The sequence below is a fragment of the Cibotium barometz genome, chromosome 8, assembly GCF_041138505.1.
Source record: "Cibotium barometz isolate CiBa-2024 chromosome 8, ASM4113850v1, whole genome shotgun sequence".
Lineage (NCBI taxonomy): Eukaryota > Viridiplantae > Streptophyta > Polypodiopsida > Cyatheales > Cibotiaceae > Cibotium > Cibotium barometz.
Window position 1 is genome coordinate 25,429,341 of NC_141053.1, and position 19,768 is coordinate 25,449,108.

At 36.5% G+C, this 19,768-nt stretch overlaps 1 protein-coding gene across 1 annotated transcript; it reads left to right on the forward strand.

Moving 5' to 3' along the window:
* Window positions 1–1,427: 1,427 nt before the first annotated feature.
* LOC147636085 (fe(II)/2-oxoglutarate-dependent dioxygenase 4-like) lies at window positions 1,428–3,170 on the forward strand. Its single transcript, XM_086801520.1, has 4 exons — window positions 1,428–1,738; window positions 1,829–2,049; window positions 2,269–2,596; window positions 2,688–3,170. The coding sequence occupies exons 1-4, from the start codon at window positions 1,481–1,483 to the stop codon at window positions 2,958–2,960; spliced, it is 1,080 nt and encodes a 359-aa protein (XP_086657646.1). The 5' UTR covers window positions 1,428–1,480; the 3' UTR covers window positions 2,961–3,170.
* Window positions 3,171–19,768: the final 16,598 nt, after the last annotated feature.

The following is a 19,768-nucleotide window of genomic DNA, read 5'->3' on the forward strand; positions in this document are numbered from 1 at the left end:
CTGAAGTGTGTTCACAAATCTTTTTGTGCATATCTATCTTTAATTTAAGTTTTTATGTAGATATCTTTGCTAATCTTGATTCCTCTATGTACAAGGAAGCAAAGCCTTACGCCAGAGAGCTGCCTGCGCAAAAAATGCAATTGCATGTGTAGAAAATGCAGCTATACATCTGTATAGACGCGCTTATAGATGCGTCTGTAGACGCGATTATAAATGCGCCCACAACATTTTAAAGCACGTTGTCAAAACACGTCTATAAAGGTGCCTATGGTCGCTTTTCCATTTACGTTCGTACCTTGTCTATTTCTTCAATGCACCCTTAATGGTGATCTGTTTGCTGTTGTTATGATGATGTGACCGTGATTTCTATTATATCAATTTAGTTTATGCAATTTGTGCCATTCGAGTAAATAGGCACCTCACAAAAGTGATGAAAAAGAAATCCAAAAAAGACGATTATGGAGTTCTATTTTCCAAACAATTATTACAGTGCTTAATTACATAAACAGTAACTCAAGTAATAAATAGAGAGACTTAGAATTTAGAAAGTGCTAGATTTGAAGTGAAGTAAGCATGTGTGCCTCGTTGGGCGTCTCCGGTTCTCTCGTGTTGATGAATAGAAAACATTTTGGTTAAGCGATACAAAAACCTTCAACTTGAAATTTTAAAAGGTTTTTATTGAAATTGTTTTAGGTTTGAAGCAAAAAAATTTAACTAAAATGCCTTAAAATTAGCAGGTTTTATTTTCAAATTTGAACATTAAACCTCGGTTTTTCCGTGTAGAGTACTAGTGTTCAAAAAGAAACATTTCACGAATCAATTAAAGAATGGTTTTTTTTTTTTTCTACATGCTTCAGAATGAATTACTTTCTTCTTGACAAATCCTTTTTCACTGGTAACTGGGAGCCAAGAACGCCAATGGCAGAGCAAAGCTGAGACACCACAGTACGTACATTTGGATTCCCACAGTACGTACATTTGGATTCTCCAGCGTCGTGTTGATGAAATAACTGAGGTCAATTCATGAGTGCTCGAGTACTAATGTTCGAAAAAAATATTTCACCGACCTCGATTTAGACGCTAATGGCAGAGTAGAGCTGAAACAATTAGGCGAAGCTGAAAATGTTTCTGTAGCACTGATAGGGCCAATCTGGCATCGCCCAGTGTAGACCGTGCGATGTGAAGTTGTGTGGTGAAGCGCATTTCCGATTCAATCAATAATAGAGACAATGAGAACGCTGCCACGACATCTAGAAAGGGTGATTGAATCGACGTACGTAAGAGATGAGGGGTCGTGAAACTTTTGTGCTTAATTGCACATTTGAAAAGTGGGTGACAGATACAAGCGTGGGTGATTATAATAAATTAAAAGCAATGCCGTGGCCACGATCATATCTATAAAAGGTGATTGAATCGGCTCAAGAGAAGGGTGATTGAATCGGGTGAAACAAGAGAAGATTGCCAAAGCCAGCTAGGAATCATGGCTCCCATCACCTCCTCGACCACAAGCACCAATAATATTGAGCCCAATGGCCAGTTGAAGGGTGTCAAAGCCATGCTGGATCACGGCGTTAGAGAGGTGCCAGCCTCTTACGTAAGGCCGGCCCACGAGCGTCCCTCCGCGGACGAGTATGCAGACCTCGAAGTCCCCGTAGTGGACCTTTCACACTACAAGACGCGGTGGGCGGATATCGTTGACCAGGTTGGTCGTGCATCGGAACAGTGGGGCTTCTTCCAGGTTCGCGTGGCAGTTCCTGAGATTATCCTTAATGGTTTTTCCGTCCACCATTATAAGTGTGTAATGCTGCTTATTATGGCATGGGCGCAGGTGATTAACCATGGCGTGGACACAGAGAAGATCATGAAGGCTATGAAGAAGTTCTACGAGCTGCCTATCGAAGAAAAGAACCAACTCCCGTTTGAGGATGCCCACGCGCCCGTGGCCTTTGCCACGGGCACGGGCGCCACCTGCGACTGGAAGGATGCTCTGGTTATCCGACGCCGTCCGGGTATCTGCAACGGCTTCCCCTTAACCCCCGAAGTGATCAGGTGTGGATGCGCATAGCCATTTTACGCCAGCTATAAATTAGACGCCTCAATGATGTCCTAAGCCTTGCATCTCAATTAGCTTAATCTTTAGCTAGGTGAGCTGTTACATTAATCCATCCTTCAATACTACTTCAAGTAGCGAACTCGCTTTCTTCCATATTTGGGCACTTAGTCACATTGTATCTATGGTAGCCTAACCCAATCCGAGGGGGTGTGCAGGGAGGAGGTCCTGCAATATCAGGCGGAGACTGAGAGCCTGGCCAACCTTCTATACGAGGCCATATTTGAGAGCTTGGGACTTAGCAAAGAGCACGTGCGACGTGGGGGAATGCCCGGGCTACAGCGGTACGTGTTGGTGTGCAACTTCTACCCACCTTGCCCGGACCCCGACCTGGTGTTTGGGCAAAGCGCTCACTCCGATATCAATAGTATCACGCTCCTCCTCCAGGACGAGGTGGGTGGTCTCCAGATAAAGAAGGAAGACAAATGGGTAGACGTTAAACCCATCCATAATGCCTTTGTCATCAACTTAGCAGACCAAGTTGAGGTGAGCAATATGGTGACTTAATCTTTATTCGTATCATTTTAGCAAACGGTTTTTCTGTTTCTCTACTGCTTAATGCCTTACTCCGGTGTAGATCTTGACCAATGCCAAGTACAAAAGCGTGGAGCATAGAGCCGTAGTTAACAGGGATAGGCCAAGAATCTCCCTAGCTGCTTTCTTTGGTCCTCGCGAGGAAGCCAAAGTTGCCCCCATTCCTGCATTGTGCACTAAGGAAAATCCACCCTTCTTCAGAGAAGTTGCATTTGGGGAATATATCATGAACTACTATACAAAAGGTCTACCTCTCTACAAAGCAACCTTGAACTATGCAGCCCAACAATATAATGAAAGCACCTTACTCAAGTAGTTCTTAGGACAAGCCATTGTCCATTGTTAATTGCTTTATCTTTTATACTCCTCATCTCGAGATGATGCACTATATTTGTACCCTCTAGCTGCGATGACGACGACGCTTTTGTGCTTGTTGCATTTGATAAATCAAATTCCCATGTGGTAACTCTTGGATACCTTTGAGAGAAACAAGCGTGGGTGATTATAATAATGATTTTTGGGCCTCGATGTGTTTTCTACACCTTTTTTTGTTTACTAATCAATTGTCAATCATAAACTTTTTATGTGCCTATTTATTCTTTGAGAAATTATCTATACATAGTGAATAATTCGATACGATTGGAAACCTCCTCAAAAGTTTATTCTTCTCCCTTCTTTGGTTTCTCTCATGAGTCATGCTTGTGCCTCACCGATGCATGCCCCCTCCCCCCGGTCCCTACTTCCTCTGACAACATGCATACACTCGTGCGTGTGTGTGTGAAAGTATGTATGTTTATATGCCTTACTCGAGAAGTTCTTAGGAGAAGCGATTAACCATTATTAATTTATTTACCTCTTGTACTCCTGACCGAGATGATGTATTATTGTGCCCTCTAATTGGTACAATGGCACTTTTGCACTTTACAGCATTTGATAAGTGAAAATCCCATGTGGTAACTCATGGATATCTTTTGAGAGAAACAAGCGTGGGTGATCATAATAATGATTTTTATGCATTTATACTTTTTTTTGTTTACTAATCAATTGTCACAACAATCATAATCTTTTTACATGCATAAGCTTTATACACGAGACTTATGCATGAGGATTTATTCACAAGTCTCATGCATGTGGCTTATTCATAAGCCTCATCCATAAACCTTATGTACAAGCCTCATGCATAAGTCTCATGCATGAGGTTTATGCATAGGGGTAATGCATAAGCTTTATGCACTAGCCTCATGCATGAGGCTCATGCATATAGTCACCTCTTGAGAGAAGCATGGCTATCCATAGAGGGGAGAGAAAATAACAAACCTTAATCTTAAAAACCTAAAACTTACAAACCCTATAACATGTAAAAGCATAAGAGAGGAAACAAAAAAGAGAGAGATTTCTTGCCTTATGAGGCTTGTATGAGTGGATAACCTACATAATCAAACCAAATAAAGAAAAAAAAGTATTAGTTATCATAATCTTAACCCTAATAGAAAGCATATACAAAACCCTAATCTCAATAGAAATATTAATGAAAGCTTTTACATCACATACAAAACTTATTGAATTGTTTTTTTCCCTTCTTATTGAAGCTTAACCCTAACCCTAGCTTTTACATGAAACCTTAATAGAAAGCTTTGATTGAGAGCCATGAAAGCTCTCTATTAAGTTTTGTATGTACAAGCTAGGGTTAGGGTTACGCTTTGAGAAGGCAAAAAAAAGAAAAGAAAAACTTCAAAGAGAGGAAAGAGAAGGAAAATACTCAAAAGAAAGCTTTCATGGAAAGCTTGTTTGCATAGGAGATAAATGAAAATAGAAGACATATCTTGCATGAGCTTCACGAGGATAGGGTAGGAGAGGTAGAAGTGATGGATTAGACAAACTTGAAAAAACTCAAGGTATCACAGTTAGGACATTCAAATAATAAAATCGACACAGCGACAAAAAAGGTAGGAGTACTTTTTCTAGGCCATGTTGCTAAGCAACATTTTTTTCATAGTGTAGTAGCATTTTTTGCTGCAAAAAAGCTCTTCTGAGTAGAGATAAAATGTAGCAACATTTTTACACTGTTTAATACCGTTTTTTTACTGCTCGTAGCATTAAAATCCTTGGGATTCCCCCTTCCAAAATGCCACTGAAATGCTCCTATGCCCCCAATGTGTTATAATGATGGTAGTAAGTAAAGTATGAGAGTGATGTAGCAATGAGAGTAATTAAGTGAAAACAATAAGGGCACTACGTAGGCGCTATGGGGAGAAATTTGATGGCAAGTAAAAGAGAGACAGTGCATTTGTAGGAAGAACCATTAAAGGTGATGGCAGTAGCAAAGAAGGAGCCCTACACCAGGAGACTTATGCATGAGGATTTATTCATAAGTCTTATGCATGTGGCTTATTCATAAGCCTCATGCATAAACCTTATGTACAAGCCTCATGCATAAGTCTCATGCATGAGGTTTATGCATAGGGGTAATGCATAAGCTTTATGCACTAGCCTCATGCATGAGGCTCATGCATATAGTCACCTCTTGAGAGAAGCATGGCTATCCATAGAGGGGAGAGAAGATAACAAACCCTAATCTTAAAAACCTAAAACTTACAAACCCTATAACATGTAAAAGCATAAGAGAGGAAACATGAAAGAGAGAGATCTCTTGCCTTATGAGGCTTGTATGAGTGGATAACCTACAAAATCAAACCAAATAAAGAAAAAAAAGTATTAGTTATCATAATCTTAACCCTAATAGAAAGCATATACAAAACCCTAATCTCAATAGAAATATTAATGAAAGCTTTTGCATCATATACAAAACTTATTGAATTGTTTTTTTCCCCTTCTTATTGAAGCTTAACCCTAACCCTAGCTTTTACATGGAACCTTAATAGAAAGCTTTGATGGAAAGCCATGAAAGCTCTCTATTAAGGTTTGTATGTACAAGCTAGGATAAGGGTTAATCATAAACTGAATTATACTAAAAATTCCTCTTCTTCTCATTTAATTTCTTGGATCTCAAATACCATGGGAATTCCTCTTTTTGTATTTAATTAATTGCATTCCAATGTCATGGGTACTCCTCTTTTATCATATCAAATATTTCTCATAAAGTAATTTCATCTAAAATAAAATACCCATTAATTCAGTATGCTAGGAATTTCTCTTTTCCCATCTAAATCATGGAATTCTAAATGTCATAGGAATTCCTCTTTTAACATTTAAATATTTCTCATAGATAAAATAAATTTATCTAAAATTCATCTTTGAATTTAAACACAATACTCATTAATTCCAATATGCTACGAATTTCTCTTTTCTCATCTAAATGATGGAATTCCAAATGTAAAAGGAATTCTTCTTTGACCATTTAAACTTATCTAAGTAAAAAGATAAATTTAACCAAATCTTCTCTTTAAATATAAATAAAAATCTCAATTAATTCCTTTACACTAGAAATTATAGTTTTGTCATTTAAATATTTGAATTCCAATATGGTGGGAATTTCTCTTTCATCATTTAAACTTATCTTTACAAAAAGATAAATTTAACTAGAATTCTTCTTTAATTTTTTTTAATAAAATCTACATTATTTTAGCATCACAATTTTTCTCTTATTTCATTGGAATACATGGATTTTCATTGTCATGGGGATTACTCTTTTAACATAAAAATGGATTACTAGAAATTCCTCTTTTTCGTATTTAACTATTTATGTATAAACCTAAAAATTAAATTTTTGATGATTATAATGAGAATCATTCAATTAATCTAGGATGATTAATCCTAGAATATGGTAGGAAGTCCTCTTTTCATAATATAAATGAAAATGATTTATGTGTTTATTTTTCAAAAATTCTGCCATAGCTCCGCTCTGCTATTACTGATAATTCTTAATAAATTTGAAAGAATAAAGTTTAGTATTATTCATGTGATTAGAATAACCACTAATTAAATCATTATCCAATTGAGGATTGATTCTTAATTTTACCATAAATTAAATAGCATAAAACTATTAAAAAGATATTATTTTGGCCTCCAATTAAACAAGCATAGGAATTACTTTTAGATTAGAGAAATGCTTCATGAGAAGCTTCATTCGAATTTAGAATAGGTCATAGGAACGACCATTCTTTGGGGGAGAGAGAGAAATTCTTAAAAACCATTATCAATTAAGCATAAATGGAAATCTATGTCTTTCTTCATTACAATACATTAAAGAATTTCAATAGTATTCAAAAGCCATTTAAATTAATCCTTCTCAAGATTGAGAGGGGTTGAGAAGAGAAACATTGGAGATTTAAGAAAAAGACAATAATCCACACTTTACCTCCTAAATTACTTGATTCTTTGATCACACTAGAGGCCCCCAACCAATCAATTGGTTTGATATGTTGATGAAGTCTCCAAGGATGATTGAAGAGACACAGAAGCTCCAATCTCTTCAATTTTTAGAGGATTTTTAGAGGATAATAGAAATTATCAATATTTCAGTATAATACTGGCATGGTATAGTTCTCGTATTTTTTTACAAAGGGCTAAGGATCTATTTATAGGTGAGGGAGGCCTCTTACCAAGTCCAACTATTTTCTAGAATTTTCGAGGTTCAGTTTGGGTGAATTTGGACAAAATTTGGACCTAGTTTGGCTCCCTTTTGATTTGGTTTAATCGAAGAGAGAGGAGAGATAAAAATATCACAATATTTTTAAGTTTAAAACTCCACCACACATGTTAAATAGGTGCCTCCTTGAATAGCTTGCTTATCCTTACCAAGGTGTCAAAATTGAATCTTATACCCAAAATATCTCATGTTTTTAGTAATACTCATAGTTTTTTACTAATAAACCTTGTCCTTAGTAAACTCTTCATCTTATGTGAGCATTTACTCATTTTTGGGAGTTTTTCTTTTACAAATTGGATTTATCTCCTCCCCACACTTGGATTGATCCAATTGGCCCATAGGAACCTTAATTGGACCATAATTCAAAAATTTCTGAAAATCTAGACCCTTAGGCTAAGGTCCTTTATACTCCTTTTCAATTAATTCCAAATGCACATTGGAAAGTTCTTTTTGAATTTCTTTTTCGGAGGAAATCATTTTAGACACTAGGAAGATTTTTATATCAAAAAATATCTCAATCTTGGATTACCTCTCTCTAAACCAAAACAAGGTAAAATTGAATCTTTCTTTTATTTCAAAGAGGAGAATAATTTACAAGATCAAAAGGGGAGGTTCTTACACCTGTACACCTCAAAAGCTGGAGGGAGGAATCTTACATCCTACCCCACTTAAAAAACACGAGATGTCCTCATCTCATAGGTGGAGTATAATCTCTATCATCTTCTTCTTCTTCTTCAATCACCTCCAGCGTTATTGCCTTGGAAGTGGACGGTTGATTTGGGAACATCTCTCCTTGACTTCTTGTATTCTCAGGCGGAGGTCTTGCATTACTTTGGATTAAAACTGCAGGTTGGTTAGACGGTCTACCTCTAGGATTTCTTTGATTTTCGCGAAAAGAAACATGATTACTCTCGATGGAAGGAGCTGGAGTCTTGAATCTTGATCCTTGATTTTCCTGCCCTGAAAACCTTGTTCCAAAAGGTGTTGGGCAATCCATACGGCGATGTCTAAATCCTTGAGAGTTAAAGCATTTCACTTCCTTTGTTGAACTTCTGAAGTTACATTCCAAGGGATTGAGTTCCGAGAAAAGGACATTTCTTCCATTCTGGAACTTCCCTTATCCTAGGCTTGACCCTTGTATCTCTTAGATGGTGGAAGGTTGGAATCACCTTCTGGAGCTAAAAACCTTTTGAAAGGTGATGGTGTTGGCTTCGAGGGGACCTGGACATCAAATGCCTTGGCGAAATCCGTCGCGCTTTGGCCATGGAAACTGGCTTGGCATTCTTCACTAGGATATTCAAAGGTTCGTTTAGTCCCAGAATGAACCTGGCCATCAGTTGTTCTTCATCCAACGGTGGCGAGTATTTGAGAAGGAGAGCAAACGCTTGTTGATATACTTCAATAGTTCTGCTCCCCTTGGGTTAACTCTAAGAATTCGTTCATCTTTGTTTCCAAAAAGCGGGGAGGACAGAATCTCTTCCTTAGATAAATTTTGAGATCATTCCATGTCTGAGTGTTTCGATCCACACGATTTGTCTCGTAGTGGTTTCTCCATGCTACTCTAGCTATTTCTACTATCTTAAGCCTTGCATGAGCCATTTTGTCTCGTAGTGGTTTCTCCATGCTACTCTAGCTATTTCTACTATCTTAAGCCTTGCATGAGCCATTTTGCTCTTCTCATTGTACCCGGTGACATCGAAGTACTCTTTCATTGCTTCGATCCACTTCTCCACAGTCTCGCCCATGTTTTCCCATTCACCCTTGAAAGGTCCAGGGTGCGATCTATGAAGATTTTTACGAACATCCAAGTCGAGCTCTTCCTCATCGAGTTGGGGGTTATCATTCCTACCACGATGTTCTCGATCCATGATTCTATCAATACGAAAATTCTTGTTAAGTCCTTTTATTTACAATTCAAATCCGACTTTAGATCCAATTGATTCTGGGGTTCTTTAGATTGGTCAGCTCGCTCCACAGAATCATGGGATAAAGATCCCTTATATAGAACTCATTATCAGATAACAATTCATTCAAAACATATCATTCATATTCTTAACACAATAATGGTCCATCAGACCGAAAATTCTATCTGAACATTCCTCCATGGAAGTTTCAGTTATGCAGGTTTTTAATTTGTCATCCCTTAACTGGATCTAGTAGGTCCAGTGTCAACAGTAGCAATTTGTCAGCACAATCCACTAATCTCGTAGTGATTTGCTGAAGTCCTTCCATTATACTAGTTACGAACATCATCATAGGGACTCCGAGTCCCATTCATCCTTATTGTGGCTTTGATCAACCGATTGCTTTTCGACCAAAATTCAGGAATCATCTCAATCAGAATCAAAATAAACTCACCAATTCTCAACCAGAACCTTAAAATCAAATCAACCACATTCGAATTCATCATCTGGATAGCATTTTTACTTATAATTTCAAGGTCTTGGATTATTTCGTATACACTGCTAGTTAAGAGCTACAGTTATACCCTCGGTATATACAAGTAGTCACGGTCCTTGGAATTATAAGGTAAATACCATCATGACTAGGCCTTAAGCAAGTTAGAGATTTCCATACAATTGCAGTACTTCATCTGAAGACCCGCTTTCAATTTTATGAATCTTCATTTTGAATATCAATTTGTATGAATTTTATCACATAATTATAACTTTTTATTGTTACTTCACAAATTTTTGGCATTTTTGGCTTTTCAGTTGATCCACTTTAGCCAATTTGCTCTTATACAAGTTGAAAGATCCATGCTCCCTCCACGCAACGGGGATTTGGGGGGTACTAGGAGTGGAAGTAGCACTCCTTGCGAAGGGCAGGATCGCTCACTCGGGGTCTCGCCCGCGGATATCCAGACAAGAGACTAATCCCTCGGCTCTTCAAAAACCGAACCCGAAAAAACTTCCCTCACCCAGAAAGCACGAGCAAGTCCTCTAGGATATTTGTACTCTAACGTAGTCAGGGTCATTACTGATCAAACTGATCCGACCCAACTTGTGAGTCACTTGGTCAGATCAAGGAAGATACTTGCACTTGGATCATAGAAACCAACGCTTTTTTTCCCATCAAGAGGCATAGCCGTTGATTCTTTTTCCATAGAACAATTACTATCTGGGATTTACTTTATCTATCATACTATAATAGAATTGAGTCTCATTTTATAGATCCATCAGTCCAGTCTAACCCCATCTAGTCAAATGGGTTAGCCAACCGCCCAACCACTGTATTGATGGGATCCAATTGAGAATTTGGTTAGGTTTTGTCCTGGGTACCAGGGAAAAGAGTTACCAGGTCCTCTAGCCGGATATTCATGCAAATTTAATGCCACTCACACCACTTACACACCCAATATGAAATTGCCTTTTTCTTCACAGTCAGCAATTGCCTTTTTCTTCACAGTCAGCTATCTTTAAACAATCATTTAATGAAACCGTAGTGTCACTGATCATAATCCTCTAAAATATTCAAATCCTAATTTCCAATCATTCCTTCATCGGTGTACCTATGGCATAATTGGCAACCAAAACGCTCACCACCTATTTCTCAGGGGCCTTTTTGATAGTTCCTAACTCATAGTACCCAACAATATATTCACTTATAAAAAAATCAAGATGGAATCTCCGCCGTTGAAGATCAGCAAGATCAACCAACAGCTCCATATAAAAGAGCCTTAGACTCATCCGTTGAGGACCAGCAAGGTCTATCAACCACATCCATGCCCGGTTTCAGAAAACAACTCTTACTCCTTGTTCCAATATCTTCCACAACGCATGTGTGGGTATCTTTAGCGACCCAGAACCCGAGCACCGTATGGTCAGCACCCTCTAGGATCCTTCGCAGGTCACCTAGCGCTTCACTTATAGGCCGCTTCCTTGGTCACTCATCTACCGTACCGAAAGCTCACCATTTAAATCGAATCGAGGCTGGTCAAGAACTCGGCCGACCTTGCTATGCGAGACGTCCTCCGTTGACTCTTCGCGCCAGCTGTTGCAACTTTAGCAGCTAGGTCTCCCACGACCTCGTTCACAAGATGGTCAAAATGCTTCCCCAGCATTTTTGACATAAAACAGTCATTTAAAAACAGGTCATAAATAAAGTTCCTATAATGAACTCTCGTCTTTCACAATGTTCCACATCCGTCCACATTATTTAAGCCATATCCAATTCATATGTATATCCATTCTCATCCAATCACATCATTTTCCATATCATCTCATCTTTCCTCATGTACATCTCATCCACTCGCATCAACCCATATTGACATTCCATCACACCTCATTCATCACATCTATCTCAATTTACATCACATCTCATCTCATTCATTTCACATCTCATCTCATTCATTCTTATCCCAATTCACATCACATCACTTCTCATTCATTCACTCACATGGACATCACATCCTTTCACATACACATCCACATCCATTCTTCCACATACACATCCACATTCATTCTTCCACATACACATCCACATCCATTCTTCCTCATACACGTCCACATCCATTCTTCCACATACACATCCACATCCATTCTTTCACATACACGTCCACATTCATTCTTCCACATACACATCCACATCCATTCTTCCACATACACATCCACATTCCTTCTTCCACATACACATCCACACCCATTCTTCCTCATACTCATCCACATTCATTCTTCCACATACACATCCACATCCATTCTTCAACATACACATCCACATTCATTCTTCGTCATACACATCCCTATTCATTCTTCCACATACACATCCACATCCATTCTTCCACATACACATCCACATTCATTCCTCCACATACACATCCACATCCATTCTCATTACATCACATCCTATTTTCATCTTATCACATCCCATACACCTCTTATCACATCCATTCTTATCCGATCGCATCCCTTTACATCTTATTATATCCTATCATATCCCATAGACATCTTATCGCATCCTATTTTCACCTTATCTCACTCATTCATTCACATGCTATTCCCATTTAACAGCTTTTTCTAGGTTGATGCTGATAATGAAACTTTTTCTAAATTTCTAGCAATTGCTTGGCCAAATTAAAGGTTCTTTTTCTCCATAACTTTTTCCATATTCATTCACAATTTCTCAAATGAATTATATTCAATATTCCTCTTTTAAATAAAAGAATTCATGGGATTTACAGAAATCAATTCTATCCATATTTTTACTTTTAATAAATAATCATAAATTGAATTATACTAAAAATTTCTCTTCTTCTCATTTAATTTCTTGGATCTCAAATACCATGGGAACTTCACTTTTCTTATTTATTTAATTGCATTCCAATGTCATGGGTATTCCTTTTTTATCATCAAAATATTTCTCATAAAGTAATTTCATCTAAAATAAAATACCCATTAATTCAATAAAATATTTCTCATCTAAAATAAAATACCCATTAATTCAATATGCTAGGAATTTCTCTTTTTCCATCTAAATGATGGATTTTCAAATGTCATAGGAATTCCTCTTTTAACATTTAAATATTTCTCATAGATAAAATAAATTTATCTAAAATTCATCTTTGAATTTAAATACAATACTCATTAATTCCAATATGCTAGGAATTTCTCTTTTCCCATCTAAAGGATGGAATTTCAAATGTCATAGGAATTCCTCTTTTACCATTTAAACTTATGTAATAAAAAGATAAATTTAACTAAATCTTCTCTTAAAATTTAAATAAAAATCACCATTAATTTCTTTACACTAGGAATCACACTTTCCTTACCTAAATATTTAAATTCCAGTATGGTGGGAATTCCTCTTTCATCATTTGAACTTGTCTATACAAAAAGATAAATTTAACTAGAATCTTTCTTGAATTTTTTTAATAAAATATACATTATTTTAGCATCACAATTTTTCTCTTATTTCATTGGAATACATGGATTTCCATTGTCATGGGGGATTACTCTTTTAACATAAAAATGGATTACTAGAAAAATCCTCTTTTTTGTAATTAACTTTTTATGTATAAACTTAAGAATCAAAATTTTCATGATTATAATGAGAATCATTCAATTAATCTAGGATTATTAATCCTAGAATATGGTAGGAAGTCCTCTTTTCATAATATAAATGAAAATGATTTATGTGTTTATTTTTCAAAAAATTTACCATAGCTCCGCTCTGCTATTATTGATAATTCTCAATAAATTTGAAAGAATAAAGTTTAGTATTATTCATGTGATTATAATAACCACTAGTTGGATCATTATCCAATTATGGATTGATTCTTAATTTTACCATAAATTAAATAGCATAAAAGTATTAAAAAGATATTATTTTGGCCTCCAATTAGACAAGCATAGAAATTACTTTTAGATTAGAGAAATGCTTCATAATGAGAAGCTTCATTCGACGAATTGACAATAGGTCATAGGAATGACCATTCTTCGGGGGAGAGAGAGAAATGCTTAAAAACCATTATAAATTAAGCATAAATGGAAATTTATGTGTTTCTCCATTACAATACATTAAAGAACTTCAATAGGATTCAAAAGCCATTCAAATTAATGCTTCTCAAGCTTGAGAGGGGTTGAGAAGAGAAACATTTGGAGATTTAAGAAAAAGAAGACAATAATCCACACTTTACCTCCTAAATTACTTGATTCTTTGATCACAGTAGAGGCCCCCAATCAATCAATTGGTTTGGTATGTTGATGAAGTCTCCAAGGAAGATTGAAGAGTGAGAGAAGTTCCAATCTCTTCAATTTTGAGGATTTTAAGAGGATAATAGAAATTATCATTATTTAAGTATAATACTGGCATGGTATAGTTCTCATATTTTTTTACAAAGGGCTAAGGATCTATTTATAGGTGAGAGAGGCTTCTAACCAAGTCCAACTATTTTCTAAAATTTTCGAGGTTCAGTTTGGGTGAATTTGGACAAGATTTGGACCTAGTTTGCTCCCTTTTGATTTGTTTTGTTCTAGGAGAGAGGAGAGATACAATATCACAATATTTTTTAGTTTAAAACTCCTTCACACATGTGAAATAGGCACGTCCTTGAAGAGATCCCTTCTCCTTACCAAGGTGTCAAAATTGAATCATTATACCCATAATATCTCATTTTTTTAGTAGTACTCATAGTTTTTTACTAATAAACCTTGTCCTTAGTCAACTCTTCATCTTATGTGAGCATTTACTCATTTTTGGGGAGTTTTTCTTTTATAAATTAGATTTATCTCCTCCCCACACTTGGATTGATCCATAGGAACCTTAATTGGACCATAATCCAAAAATTTCTTAAAATCTAGACCCTTAGGCTAAGGTCCTTTATACTCCTTTTCAATTAATTGTAAATGCAAATTGGAAAGTCCTTTTTGAATTTCTGTTTCAGGGGAAACCATTTTAGACACTAGGAGAATTTTTATATAGAAAAATATCTCAATTTTGGATTACCTCTCTCTAGACATTTTCTCTGTCTAAGCCAAAACAGGGTAAAATAGAATCTTTTTTTATTTTAAAGAGGGGAATAATTACAAGATCAGAAGGGGAGGTTCTTACACCTGTACACCTCAAAAGATGGAGGAAGGAATCGTACATCCTACCCCACTTAGAAAACACGAGATGTCCTCATCCCGTAGGTGGAGTATGATCCCTTTCATCTTCTTCTTCTTCTTCAATCACCTCCAGCGTTACTACCTTGAAAATGGATGGCCGATTTGGGAATATCTCTCCTTGACTTCCCCTATTTTGAGGCGAGAATCTTACATCCTACCCCACTTAAAAAACACGAAATGTCCTCATCTCGTAGGTGGAGTATGATCTCTTTCATCTTCTTCTTCTTCTTCAATCACCTTTAGCATTACTGCCTTGAAAGTGGACGATCGATTTGGGAACATCACTCCTTGACTACCCCTATTCTGAGGCGAAGGTCTTGCATTACTTTGGATTAAAATTGTGGGTTGGTTAGACGGTCTACCTCTGGTATTTCTTTGATTTTGGTGAAAAGAAACCTGATTACTTTGGAAGGAAGGAGGTGGAGTCTCGAATCTTGATCCCTGAAGGCTGATTTTCCTACCCTGAAAACCTTGTTCCAAAAGGTGTTGGGCAATCCATACTGTAATGTCTAAATCCTTGACAGTTATAGCATTTCACGCCCTTGTTCAAGGGTGGAACTTCTCAAGTTGAATTCCAAGGAATTGAGTTCCAAGAAAAAGATATTTCTTCCATTCTGGAACTTTCCTTATCTTAGGCTTGACCTTTATATCTCTTAGATGGTGGAAGGTTGAAATCACCTCTACTAAAAACCGTTTGAAAGGTGATGGGGCTACTGGCTTCGGCAGGATCTTGACATCAAAGGCCTTGGCAAAATCCTTCGCCATCCGCACTGCTTCGGCCATGGAAACCGGCTTGGCATTCTTCACTAGGATATTCAAAGGTTCGTTTTAGTCCCAAAATGAACCTGGCTATCAGTTGTTCTTCATCCGTGGTGGCGAGTATTTGAGGAGGAGAGCGAACGCTTGGTGATATACTTCAATAGTTCTGCTCCCCTGGGTTAACTCTAAGAATTTGTTCATCTTTGTTTCCAAAAAGCCGGGAGGACAGAATCTCTTCCTTAGGTAAATTTTGAGATCATTCCATGTCTGAGTGTTTCGATCCACACGATTTGTCTTGCAGTGGTTTCTCCATGCTACTCTGGCTGTTTCGATCCACACGATTTGTCTTGCAGTGGTTTCTCCATGCTACTCTGGCTGTTTCGATCCACACGATTTGTCTTGCAGTGGTTTCTCCATGCTACTCTGGCTGTTTCTACTATCTTCAACCTTGCAAGAGCCATTTTGCTCTTCTCATTGTACCTAGTGACATCGAAGTACTCTTCCATTGCTTCGATCCACTTCTCCACAGTCTCGACCAAGTTTTTTCCTTCACCCTTGAAAGTTCCAGGCTACAATCTATGAAGAGTTTTAGGAACATCCAAGTCGAGCTCTTCCTCATCGAGTTGGGGGTTATCATTCCTACCACGACGACCTCGATCCATGATTCTATCAATATGAAAATTCTTGTTAAGTCCTTTTATTTACAATTCAAATCCGACTTTAGATCCAACTGATTCTGGGGTTCTTTAGATTGGTCAGCTCTCCATAGATTCATGGGATAATGATCCCTTGTATAAAACTCATTATCAGATTCATTCAGAGCATATCATTCAATAATGGTCCATCAGACCGAAAATTCTATCTGAACATTCCTCCATGGAAATTTCAGTTATGTAGGTTTTTAATTTGTCATCCCTTAACTGGATCCACTAGGTCCAGTGTTAACAGTAGCGATCTGTGCACAATCCACTAATCTGGTAGTGATTTGCTAAAGTCCTTATCATCATTCTAGTTACGAACATCATCATAGGGACTCATCCCATTCATCCTGATTGTGGCTTTGTTCAACGGATTGCTTTTCAACCAAAATTTAGGAATCATCTCAATAAAAATCCAAATCAACTCACCAATTCTCAACCAGAACCTTAAAATCAAATCAACCACATTCAAATTCATCATCTGGATAGCATTTTTACTTATAAATTCAAGGTCTTGGATTAACTCATATACACTTCCAGTTAAGAGCTACAGTTATACCCTCGGTATATACGGGTAGTCACACGGTCCTTGGAATTATAAGGTAAATACCATCATGACAAGGCCTCAAGCAAGTCAGGGATTTCCATACAATTGCGGTACTTCATCTGAAGACCCACTTTCAATTTTATGAATCTTCATTCTGAATATTAATTTGTATGAATTTTATCACATAATTATAACTTTTTACTGTTACTTCACAAATTTTTGACATTTTTGGCTTTTCAGTTGATCCACTTTAGCCAATTTGCTCTGATACCCGCTGAAAGATCCCTACCCCCTCCACACAATGGATTCGGGGGTGCTAGCAGCGAAAGTATCTCTCCTTACGGCGCGGGGCAGGATCTCTCACTCAAGACCTCGCCCACGGATATCCGGACAAGAGACTAATCTCTCGGTTCTTCACCTCAAAAATCGAACCCGAAAAAACTTCCCTCGCCCAGAAACCACGGGCGAGTCCTCCAAGATATTTGTACTCTAACGTAGTCATGGTCATTATTGACCAATTTGATCCGATCAAACCTGTGAGTAACTTGGTCAGATCAAGGAAGATACTTGCACTTGGATCATAGGAACGCTTTTTTCCCAAATCAAACCGAGGCTAGTCAAGACCTCGGCCGACCTTGTTACGCAAGACGTCCTCTGTTGACTCTTGGCCAACTGTTGCAACTTTATCAACTAGGTCTCCACGACCTCGTTCACAAGATGGTCAAAATGCTTCCCCATCATTTTTGACATAAAACAGTCATTTAAAAACAGGTCATAAATACAGTTCCTATAATGAACTCTCATCTTTCACATTGTTCCACATCCGTCCACATTATTTAATCCATATCCAATTCATATGTATACCCATTCTCATCCAATCACATCATTGTTCCACATCCGTCCACATTATTTAATCCATATCCAATTCATATGTATACCCATTCTCATCCAATCACATCATTTTCCATCTCATCACATGTTTCCTCATTTACATCTCATCCACTCGCATCAACCCATATTCACATCCTATCACACCTCATTATTTCACATCTATCTCAATTTACATCACATCTCATCTCATTCATTTCACATCTCATCTCTTTCATTCTTATCCCGATTCACATCACATCACTTCTCATTTATTCACTCACAGCGACATCACATCCTTTCACATACACATCCACATCCATTCTTCCACATACACATCCGCATTCATTCTTCCTCATACACATCCACATCCATTCTTCCTCATACACATCCACATTCATTCCTATACACATCCACATTCATTCTTCCACATACACATCCACATCCATTCTTCTACATACACATCCACATTCATTCCTATACACATACACATCCACATCCGTTCTTCCTCTCATACTCATCCACATTCATTCTTCCAAATACACATCCACATTCATTCCTCCACATACACACCCACATCCATTCTTCCACATTCATTCTTCCTCCTTCACATCTTATCACATCCTATCACATCCCATACACCTATTATCACATCCATTCTTATCTTATCGCATCCCGTTTACATATTATCACATCCCATATACATCCTATCGCATCCTATTTTAACCTTATCTCATCCATTCACATGGTATTCCCATTTAATAGCTTTTTCTACGTTGATCCTGATAGTGGAACTTTTTCTAAATTTCTGCCAATTGCTTGGCCTAATTAAAGGTTCTTTTTCTCAACGACTATTTTCATATTCATTCACAATTTCTCAAATGAATTATATTCAATATTCCTCTTTTGAATAAAAGAATTTATGGGATTTACAAAAATCAATTCTACCCATATTTCCACTTTTGATAAATAATCATAAATTAAATTATACCAAAAATTTCTCTTCTTCTCATTTAATTTCTTGGATCTCAAATACCATGGGAATTCCTCTTTTTGCATTTAATTAATTGCATTCCAATGTCATGGGTATTCCTCTTTTATCATCAAATATTTCTCATAAAGTAATTTCATCTAAAATAAAATACCCATTAATTCAATATGCTAGGAATTTCTCTTTTTCCATCTCAATGATGGAAATCTAAATTTTATACGAATTTCTTTTTTAACATTTAAATATTTCTCATAGATAAAATAAATTTATCTAAAATTCATCTTTGAATTTATATACAATACTCATTAATTCCAATATGCCAGGAATTTCTCTTTTCCCATCTAAATGATGGAATTCCAAATGTCATAGGAAATTCTCTTTTACCATTTAAACTTATCTAAGTAAAAAGATAAATTTAACTAAATATTCTCTTAAAATTTAAATAAAAATCTCCATTAATTCCTTTACACTAGGAATTACACTTTTCTCGTTTAAATATTTGAATTCCAATATGGTGGAAATTCCTCTTTCATCATTTAAGCTTATCTATACAAAAAGATAAATTTAACTAGAATCCTTCTTTAATTTTCTAAATAAAATATACATTATTTTAGCATCACAATTTTTCTCTTGGTTCATTGAAATACATGGATTTCTATTGTCATGGAGATTACTCTTTTAACATAAAAATGGATTACTAGAAATTTCTCTTTTTCGTATATTACTATTTATGTATAAAGCTAAAAATCAATTTTTCCATGATTATAATGAGAATCACTCAATTAATCTAGAATGATTAATCCTAGAATATGGTAGGAAGTCCCCTTTTCATAGAATAAATGAAAATGATTTTTTTAAAAGAAATTTTACCATAGCTCCGTTGCTATTACTAATAATTCTCAATAAATTTGAAAGAATAAAGTTTAGTATTATTCATGTGATTATAATAGCCACTAATTGGATCATTATCCAATTATGGATTGATTCTTAATTTTACCATAAATTAAATAGCATAAAAGTATTAAAAAGATATTATTTTGGCCTCCAAT